This window comes from Harmonia axyridis, chromosome 7, assembly GCF_914767665.1.
Source record: "Harmonia axyridis chromosome 7, icHarAxyr1.1, whole genome shotgun sequence".
Taxonomy (NCBI): Eukaryota; Metazoa; Arthropoda; class Insecta; order Coleoptera; family Coccinellidae; genus Harmonia; species Harmonia axyridis.
In genome coordinates, this window is record NC_059507.1 from 24,166,770 (window position 1) to 24,177,874 (window position 11,105).

Below are 11,105 nucleotides of genomic sequence, written 5' to 3' on the forward strand. Positions count from 1 at the left end.
TTTTATTTTTTAATCAACTCCAATTTATCACCTCTAACGTTTGAGATTGCTTCACTTTTCCTAAAAAGTGGAGAGATCTCAAAAACGTTGAGGAGAGGGGAGTTAAAATTGGACAGAGCACGAGAATGCCACGTGTTATAAACCCCTCTTAAGAAATACTCAGATATGAAAAAGAACGCAAAAATTCCTGACTTCACATTAGTGAATAATGTCATGTGAAAAAAAGCCTTTCTTACACTTTTCTGAATGATGCTAAAAAAAAAGGAATTGAGGTATATTTAATACTGCTTGATCAAAATTGTGTGGCTGCCTGAGTCTCAGTTTATTCCTTCAGATGGTTTTCCTATTTAGCGCTTTCTATACCTTTACTGCTGAAAAGTATTCTTCTAATGCTTTCTTCCAATGCAACTTTGCAGGTTCCTTTTGAGCACTTCGAAAAATATACACACAGCTAGGACTTCTGCTCTCAATTTGGCTCCATTTATGAAAATATTTCGCTTTTCTAGTGTTCTTTTCCAATGCATTTTTGCAGGTTCCTCTTGGGAACTTCTAAAAATATACACACAGCTAGAGCTTCTGCCCTCAAACACAAAAACCCCAATTCGGCTCCATTTATATAAATATTTCACTTTGATTTTGAGCAATCTCTCTACCAAATGGGTAAGAAATGTTGTTCAGGAATCAGGAGATCCACAAAATCTACAGCATTTTGACGGTCTCTACAGCACCTCTGTAATTGTAATTTTGTATCTACATGAACAACATTTTGTGAAAATCCGCAAATTTGAATTCAGTGTTCTACAGCTTTCGCCATTTTGTAACCATATTTCCAGCTTTTCATAATTTTCATTATGATCAGGCCTAGAGGGGGGGGGGCAGTGGTGATTTATCTCGGGCCTGCGATTTTTGGATGCTCGTCAATAGAAGTAAAGATAAAAAAAAATTCTGAGTGAATTTTTTCTATTTATCCCATGGAACATCATAAGACGTCGAATATCTCCGCTGTCCGCCACCCCTTAAGAGGGGTCTATGTCATTTATGAGATCAGTTCAAAAATTAGTACGCTTTATTTTATACTAGAAACCATCGATTTATATGAGGTTTTCACTATTTATCATTTTGAAGAGTTCGTCATTGCCGAAAGTCCTTATTTATTATTTTTTTTGGAATGGAAAAAAAAGGATTAGAAGAATTTTTTATTGAAAAATGAATATATGCATAATAAAACTTTCCAACAAAAGCTTACTTTTTTATCAATTTTCATATTATCATAAAAATAATATACAAAAAGTCTTGTCAAAGGATGAAAATGCGTTTCTTCTAAAATTAAAAATGAAGACGCACCAACGTATTTTGAATACGATACGATAGAAAAGCACGGTAAATCAGAGGAATTTTCAGATTGCTCCACCCAACATGGAAATTGCTGAGATATCAAAAACGCTGAGGAGAGAGGAGTACCTATAGGTACTCTGCCGAAGTTTAACTATATATAGTTAAACTTCGGCAGAACACGAGAATGTCTCTTGGTGTTAAACCCCTTTTAACATTATCCATCCCTGTTCTTTGGGTTTTATGAAGTATTCAGGTACCCAATCCGAAGAATTAGAATCCTATTTCAAAAGTATTGTGTATTCCACAAGAACGTGTGGTCATTATATCATAATAATCAATTTTATTGTCTTTCCTTATAATATTATACACTGTGTCCGTAAAGTATGAAACAAATTCATTTTTAGCTAAACAGACCATTTTAAGAAATAATCCTGAAACACGTCGATTTTTTATTTCAATTCACCGTATTAAATTAATATGGTGGGGACATATCATAATAAATCAAATCTCGTATAATCTTAATGTTGTGGTCTCCAAAGGCGCAATTGCCACATTTATGTCAAGCTCCCAGAAGCTTCTGACTTCAAGTCAGTGCTTTCCTCATTCCAATTTCTTCTTCTTCTTCCTTCTTCATTATAGGCATTTTTGCCTGTTCCTTCTTCGTAACTTGTCCGGTGTTCAGTTGGTAGTCAGGTTATCGCTCCACCTTTTCCGCGGTCTTCCTATACTTCTCCTTCCCGTTGGTGATTTATCACGTGCGATTCTGACCATTCTCTCATGATCCATTCGGTCTATGTGTGCATTCCACTCGTGCTTTCTCCTCAGGATCCACTCATTCACCTCTTCCACCCCGCATATTTTTCTTATGTTGTCACTGCGCTCTCTGTCTAATAGCGTTTTTCCAGCTATTTTCCTCAGGACTTTCATTTCGCATGTTTCCAACAACCTCTTAGTTTTCGTTGTGTCTGGTCGGGTTTCTGCTGTGTACGTCATTATTGGTCTTATGGCAGCTTTGTAGATTCTTGCCTTTGTCTCGGTTCGCAAGTGTTTGTTATTCCATATGGTGTCGTTCAAGCATCCAGCTGTTCTCAGTGCCTTATTTACCTGTTGTCTCACCTCAGACTCCACATCCCCGAAACCACAAAGCTCTATTCCCAAGTATTTGAACGTCATCTCTTGCTGTATAATTTGGTCATCGACGACGAGTTTACATCTGAGAGGATATTTAGATGTAGTCAAACATTTTGTTTTTGTGACAGATATAACCATATTCAGGGATTTTGCTATGGAATTGAAGAGATATAGAAGCCTCTGCAGGTCGTCCTCGTTTTCTGCAATCAGCACAGCATCATCAGCGTAGCAGAGAATTGAAATATTTTCATTGCCCATTTTATACCCCTTGAGACGACGAACTTTTTTTATTATTTCATCCATGACTAGGTTGAAAAGTAATGGGCTCAAAGAATCACCCTGTCGAATTCCCTTCTCCACCGATATAGGTCTGGTGAGTTCTCCATCGATTTTAGCCTGTATTTTGTTGGAGCTATATATATCTTCAATTACTTTAATTAAGTTGTGCGGTATTTGACTTTTGTAGAGGAGGTGTACGACATCTTGTATTTGAACTCGATCGAATGCTTTCTGAAGATCTACGAAGCACATATATGCTGGCCTGTTATATTCAATGGATTTCTCAACGATTTGTCTCATAACAAATACTGCATCATTGCATGATCTTCCTGATCTGAAGCCTTGTTGCTCATCGGATAGGGAAATAATATTGTTGATCTTATTGGTGATTATTTTAGTTATTAGTTTTAAGGTTGTACTGAGTAGATTTATACCCCTGTAATTCTCTGGTTTTTTCTTGTCTCCCTTTTTAAACATGAGGATGGCGATACTTTTTCGCCATTGTTCCGGTATTCTGTGGTGGTAGAAGATGGCCTTAGTCATCAAGGTCAACTGTTCAACCAGATGCTGCCCCCCACACTTAAGCAATTCATTTGGGATGCCATCTAATCCGGGGCTTTTTCTATTCCTCAGTTTTCGGAGTGCCAATTCTACGTCTGTGTTCTCCACACTGACACTGTCACTGGTAACTATTGCTGGTGTGTTGTTGCGTTCGATGTTATCTTCTTCTTTTTTATAGAGTGTTTCCAGATATTTAGTCCAGGTTTCCATTGATATGTGCTTAGGCTCAGTTAACTCATTTATTTCCTTTCTCTGGGTTCTTATCAATCGCCACATCTGTTTTTGCAGTCCATAAAAGTCACTCTCCATTCTTTTGGAGAACTTTTCCCAGTGGCTGTTTTTAGCTGATCTTATGAGCGAGTTTGTTTCGTTACGGATTGTTTTGTACTGTTCATATGATTCTGGAGTTCTCTGTGCTCGATATTTCAGGTACACTTGCTTCTTTTCACTGCACTTCTTTTTTATTTCATCGGTAAACCAGGGGGTTCTATTAATTCCCTTGTCCATATTTATCATGCGTTTGCCAAGTACCTCATTCGCAGCTTCTTCAATCATTTAAGCTTCTTCATTCCAATTTAAATTTCAAAATTATAGAGACTATATTCTTACTGTATTCAAAATTGGTGAAGGGTGGCCATCTATCATCGAATGTCCGAAGTTCTACCCGAAGTCTTCAGGAAATAGAATCGATTTTTTAGATACCTTCAAAATTCTACCCAATTAAAATTTCATATGACGTAAAACATCACCCGATGTGTGATAAAATTTGATTGGTCCTAGAATGTTGGCTGATTGTAGTCTTATTTATTTTTTGCGATTGAAACAAATAGTGGCGTGTTTTTCGAATTACAATAAGAGCGGATGGAAATCGAGTTCACGAGATGGATGATAACAATATCAACTTTCCTTCGAACGAATTCGATTTGAACGACCTTTCTGAAATCGAAGGTAATTCATAAATTCGCGAAGTCTCCAAGTTTTTGAATTTTTTCTGTTTTAGATCTTCTGACGAACTGTGAAAGTGAATTGCTCACTGGTAACGATCTTTTTAGTGAAACAGCTTTATCTGAGTTGGATAAATTACCCCTAGATGATTTTAAGTTTGAACAGAAAGCTTTCGATGGAAATTTTCCCAGTGCAGGTGCTGCCTTAACACCATTTGATAATATTTTTGTTTCTCAAGCAGTGCAAACCCCCAACCAGCCTATAATTTCAAACACCAAGGCTATTGCTCCTAAACAAGAACTTGCAGATATACGGTTCTCTCCTACAATATCCAGTGCACCTAAAATTTTCATTAAAACCGAGGCATCCAGTGTGGAAAATCGCAACTCCTTCATTTACTCAAACATAGCAGTGCAGAACAATTCTCCTGTGTTAGTACAAAAGAGTATCAAGAAATCACCCAAGCCTAGAGTTCAAACTCAACCACTACTTATCCAGAATATACGTCAAATACCTGCTGACAATGTACAACAGCTGTTACTTCAAACAAAAGTAATCAAATCCTCTTCTAAGCCTGTGACATCTCCTCCTAATACTGTTGTTTATACAACTGTTCCCCATAATGTTTCTCCTACAATTCATACAATAGTACCAGGTCAAACACAAATCTTGACAACTACTGGTATTCCTTTAGTGCTTGATTCAAATGAAAATAAGATTCCAATAAATCGCATTCCTGCGAAAACACCTGTTTTTAAAGAGGTTAAGAGAAGTGCACACAATGCTATAGAGCGCAAATACCGAACAAGCATAAATGATAAAATTATTGAACTAAAAAACATTGTTGTTGGGGTTGATGCTAAGGTAAGATTATCATTAATTCATTCAAACTTGTCTCTAAGCAAGGATTTGTGTTTTAGCTCAATAAATCTGGTATTTTGAAAAGAACAATAGAATACATCCGATTCCTTCAGAACTGCAATTCCAAATTGAAGCAGGAAAATATGATGTTGAAAATGAAGGCTAAACAGAATTCTCTGAAAGATCTGTTGACCTCTGGAAGTGACTCAACGATGTTCTATCAACCTGCTGACACACCACCTCACTCTGATGTATCTACATTGTCTCCTGAACATTCTATACCCTCGAGTCCTGAATATTCAACGCTCATCAAAGACGACAGCGAAGATGAGTTGATGCCGTTAGCCAAAGGAATGCTAGATCAAACCAAAATTACTCTTTGCATGTTTATGTTCGTTATGTTGGCCTTCAATCCCTTTGGTTTTGCTGTTAACCGATTATCTGGAGGGTATACAGAAACCAAGTATGATTCAAGGAAGTTTTTGAGTTTCGGTAAGTTTTAGATATTTGTTCAACAGGGTTTCATTGAATGATAGAAACGGCTCAATTTTGTGATCAATAATTTCGTTAATTTGAAATATACCAGTCCACAAAAGAAAACCTCTTTTTGATCGTTTATTTATCGATCGGTACTTATTAAAAAATATCCCTCATTTATGATGATGTTGATTGCTTTTTAGAAATAATAGTATGTGCATCTTGTAGTAGAAGCATTCCAGAACTCCAACATTTGACAATCTTCATTATCGTCCAGTAAAGTATTGCTTTTAATACAAGATACACAATATGCTATCGTTAAAACTTGAAAGTTTTATTCTGCAGAAATTCAGTTTGTGATTCATTATTCTTTTCAGATTTCAACTACTCTCCTTCCTTCGATTTAAGTAGCTTGTTACTTTGGTTATTCAACAGTATTGTGTTGGGCTATTGTATGATCAAAATGTTTGTTTACGGAGATCCAATTATACTCAGTAAATCGAAGGAATCTCAGACTTTTTGGAGACACAGACGACAAGCAGATATGTATCTATCGAAGGTATTGATTTTAATATAAACTGTACCTGTATTTTGCTTCCATTATATTCTTACTTAATTTATAGGGTGACAAGTTAGCGGCTAAACAAGAATTACTCAAATGTTTGAGTATTTATGGCGTCAATCTACCTACCAGTCGAATTGAACTGGTTCTTTCTCTATGTTGGCAACTCTTCCGTCAAATTCTGCATAGATTGTGGATTGGTCGATGGTTGTCTAGACATGCAGGTGGATTTCTTATTGACGGGTGAGACATTCTTTTTTAATTCTTATTGGAGTATCAATTACAACTATTTATTCCTATAGAGCAACCAGATTTGAAGCACAAACTTCTTGTTGCGAATTAGCCATGGTTTTCCATGATCTTCATCAGATTCAGCTGATAGAAGGACCGGATACAACTTGTCACGTGATGGGTTTCACAATAGACTTAAACGCCTTAAATTTGGCCGAAGCAGCAAAGTTTAAACTGAGGACGTCTCAATATGTTGATGTCTTCATTGGAATATCGTTGAGGATAAAAATGTCATGTCCTAATATATTGCAGGGAATTCAGAGGTGAGGAAAGAGAATAACCTTGGTAAACTTGTATTTATTGTTAATTTGAACCTAACCTATAAATTATACTGTTCAATTTTCAGATATTATTTGGGCCTTGCTAAATTGGCTGCTTCGAATTCTTGCGATCCTATTCCATCAAGGCAACAATGGCTGCTGACACCAGAAGGTTACAGATTTTTCCTGACTCAGCAGTTCTCATTTGAGAACAAACACAATGATCTGCCATTTTCCAGTGTTACCAACCCTATGGATCCATTAGCATATGTTGTCAAGGTTAGTTTCAGTTACATCTTCAATTTTGTTAGGTTATTTGTCTGATACAGTTAAATTTAATTCTAATCATTCTCCAGAATTTCCAAGAATATCTGTTGGAGAAATCTCTTGAAATTCTCATATCGCCTGGAAGTAAAAATGAATTTTCCAAGGAAAATGGTTCTGAAGTTAGCGATGTCGAACATTATGTACAAATATTATTTGATAATTCTGCTATGGATGCTCAGACTTTATTCAGCTCTGATACATTGAACAGTAAGTCACTTCATATCATTGTTGCCAACCTATCCTGATAGAACTTCAGTTTACCTACTTGATTTCTAGATTACCAAGACGAAATTGCCATATGGTGGACTTCGTTTGTTGCAATCGCTTGCAATTGGCTTCTAGGCGAAGAGAAGACTTCCCAGAAACTGTATCAAAAGATAGAGTACATCCCAGATGATCTAGCCTTGTCTGAAAATCCATTACCTAAAGCAGTGCTTGCCGCTTATACTGCTAGAAAATCGTATCTGACAAAGAAAGACATTTCTGTGAAGAACATATTGAAACAGTGCGATCTGGCAACATTGCTTCTGGAAGACAGCATAAGATATTCCAGTTGTAAGAGTCAGAACAATTTGGTTTTGGTAAGTCCATTTTGTATTTACTTCGGATAGATAATGTTAAGTCTGTGTATGTATTGAAAAAGTTCGATATGGCAATTTCACTTCTGGAAGACATCGTAAGATATTCGAGTTGTAAGAGCCTAAATAATTTAGTTTTGATAAGTCCACTTTGTATCCATATAGGTTAGGTCTCTGTGAAGAACAGATTGAAACAGTGGGGGCTTCTGGAAGAGAGTATAAGATTTCTATCATTTTTTATTCACTGGGTACAGAATGGTTTGTTTATGTTTTTTATCCCCATTCTCCTAGAACTCTGTGGTCTCTCAGAAGCTTGGAGCTTATACAAGTTAGGAGAACCAATTGTGTCTGTGTATGTTTTGTTATTGTGTCCCATTGTCACTTCAGGACGCTCTGTTGAAATTTTACCAAATAGCAAATGGCTGGACGGTGCCACTGTAACCAGTAAATGACAATGACCAAGTATGGAATGCCGATTTACAAGAGTGCATTGTAGATGCATTGCATGTCTTTCATCAGTGCAGTGTCTCTCCAGTGCAACCTTGTATTCGGAGGACAACATTTCGACTCTTCGAATTGGTACCTCAACCAGTTTTATTTAGTGATTTTCGAAACTAGGGGTTGGCAATATATTTGTATATTGTATATATATATTGTATATTGTATTACCACAAATTTGGTGTAGGGATTTAATTGATTCCATTTCATCTTTATGGAACCCACCGGTGGTGTTTTTGATTTTAGTAATCCATTTTCAATTGGAATCTCAAAAATATTATCTATTATTGTCTTTTATTTTTTGTTTTGTTTAGACCCTTGAATACGCATTATTTTTTCCTGAAATTTATTTTCATGCTTTTGCAGTATGTGCAACTGCTGATTTGCGATTGGTTGTTAGAGACCAGAACATCCTTGTGGGAGGACACTTTGGAGAACGACACCTCAATAACAAGGGTCTCCACACCTGTACTAACAGCTTTCCAAAAAGATTTTGCATCGCTGAGAGTGCTTGCTCAGCATGTTCCTGTAAGTGCATAATTACGTGACCTTGATATTTTTCTGTAGTTGACAGTTTTGATATCAGTGGCGCCATCTGATGTCAAAACTAGGAACTCATTGCTAAATCAATACTTGAATAGAGAACATGAACACTGCAGAAGGAATAGGAATTCGATGTTTGAAAGTTGTTGGTTTTACAGGTTGCTTTACCGAGGGTGTATTTATACGAAGCTACAACAAGGCTGATGGCTGGAGCTTCTCCAGGAAGGACACAACAACTGCTTGACAGAAGTCTGAAACATCGACAGGCGAAACCAAAAATAATTTGTGGTAAAGGTGAGATCTTCTCTATAATGTTCTATTTTTTATACTAACAAATTTTCCTTAGTAAACAAGACTAACTAATTTATGTTTTTTATAGTTATTGATATTTTAGGAGATAGGACATGTCAGGAATCGAAGGGAGAAAGGGAACACGCCACTGCCCTTTATATGGCGTGTAAACATCTTCCAGGTCTTCTGTCTTCACCAGGTGAGAGAGCTGGTATGTTGGTTGAAGCAGCAAAAACATTAGAGAGGATAGGTGATAAGAAAAAATTACAAGATTGTTATAAACTTATGAAAACGTTAGGTACTAACGCTGTTACTAATTGAAAAGTATGTATTGTTATTTTAGACTTGTTTATAGTAGTTTAAGTTTGATTTTATTTATTGAATATAAGTAGTTTATATTTATTTTACTTTTATACTGATGGACGTTGTGATTTTTTTAATAAAACTGACATTTAATTTTTTGTTCTTCTCCTTTAATTCGGCCTAAAGGTTTATTGCAGAAAAATTTTGTATCTTCATAAGAAATTTTTGATAGATACATTCTATTCAATCGAGAGTTATGCCACTGGCATTTTTGCAATTTCTCTTTTTCATATAGGTTTTCCTGGAAATTCTAATGTCTTCAGAATTCTTATGTCATGAACGTCAGTTTGACCATAGTATGAGGATCCTTTCCTTATACTATAGTTTGACAGACATTATGTTGACTGCTGATCATAGAGCGGGTTGGGATCACATTTGTTCAATAAAGGTTGTTCTGAAGTCGAAAGATGAAAATTTTCGATTTGAGAAATAAAAAATCAATATGAATTTCCATCAAATAAGATAGAATCCATTAAATACATGAAAATTATTATTCTCATATGGAATTTCGGGGATTCGATAGTCAAAATCAAATAACATATAAGTTTGAGATTTCAATTGAATATAAATATGAAAACATATTCAAACATAAATAGGTTTGCTCTTCATATTCTAGAAATCAATTGTGGCAGCAAAACAAAAGTCTGGCAGGACTTCCGCTGGATCCACTAGTAAATGAATAAATGTTAAACCCTTTTTCACACTAGGTCTTTTTCGTCTATATTTTGATGTCTATTTCTGTCTGGTATGATTACACTATGTTTTTCTTACAATTTATGGAGGATAGAGATAAAGAGAATAATCTCTTTGGTGGAACTGTTGAAAAGGTTTAGCAATAGCTGAATGCTTTAGATGCCCTACATATAAAGGCAAAGGAATAAGTCGTAAAAACTCCAGCAAAACCATTTGTAGACCAATCCTAGAATATGTGTATCGACTATATGTAAATGTTGTAGACTCAGTATCGAGAAATATAGATCTTGGAGAGAGAACAGTACTCAGAACCATAACACGAATAAGAGATTCACTCAATAAGCTTCACAACCCACCAAATGAACTACTATATGGAAAAGCTAACATACAACCAATAAGAGAAAGATTAGTCAACCTGAATAGAGGATTTTCACACAAAATTAAACACCTAGATGATGTAGGAAGCATGTTCAACAAGGCTTCAGTAACTACCCCTTCCAGAAAATTTTCAACACAGAGAGTGATCGATGGATCGTCTGAACTTATATAGAATTACTATATATGTAGAGTGTTTTTTTTTTTCCTTTTTTTGCCTTATGATATGTTATATACTTGGCTGAAGGATTTCGGTCGATGGCCAATAAAGAACAGTTAATATTATTATTACAATTATACTTCAACAAAAAAAAAACATGAATGAATAAAGAACAGTTAATATTATTATTACAATTATACTTCAACAAAACATGAAGTTTTTGCGAGACGAACTCGAGCCAAATATATTAGGTGCGCCCTCTCTCTAGGGAATACGGTGTTTCGTCCGAGATCGCTGGTGGACTCTTCAGTTAGGCAATCCAACGATCTCTGCCTAAATCACACCTTACACCATCGTGGAGAGGTGACTCTGCTGCAACGCGACGACCCCCATAAACCCGTTGGGGCCGGAGTAGAGTGTGGCGCTTCATCTATAAGCAGACAGAGTCACTACAAAGTGATATTATAAAAGGGTGTTATACATTGTTAAAAAAGAACTGAGGAAGCAGAGGAAAATCTGCGAAACGTCGCCAAATATAATTTAAGAAAGTTCTTTTGTGGTTTGTCCTTTTTCCT

The 11,105-nt window shown here is 35.9% G+C and overlaps 1 protein-coding gene across 2 annotated transcripts; it reads left to right on the top strand.

Moving 5' to 3' along the window:
- Positions 1 to 4,074: 4,074 nt before the first annotated feature.
- On the top strand, positions 4,075 to 9,397 carry LOC123683933 (sterol regulatory element-binding protein 1). 2 transcript variants are annotated; one of them, XM_045622940.1, is made up of 12 exons: positions 4,075 to 4,254; positions 4,307 to 5,115; positions 5,172 to 5,604; positions 5,967 to 6,148; positions 6,213 to 6,394; positions 6,454 to 6,705; positions 6,789 to 6,981; positions 7,059 to 7,236; positions 7,306 to 7,610; positions 8,472 to 8,633; positions 8,807 to 8,942; positions 9,028 to 9,397. In XM_045622940.1, exons 1-12 carry the CDS (start codon positions 4,188 to 4,190, stop codon positions 9,258 to 9,260), a joined length of 3,132 nt encoding a protein of 1,043 aa, XP_045478896.1. In that variant the 5' UTR covers positions 4,075 to 4,187; the 3' UTR covers positions 9,261 to 9,397. The 2 variants fall into 2 exon arrangements, with proteins under 2 accessions (XP_045478896.1, XP_045478897.1); XM_045622941.1 differs by having other exon boundaries at positions 9,043 to 9,397.
- Positions 9,398 to 11,105: the final 1,708 nt, after the last annotated feature.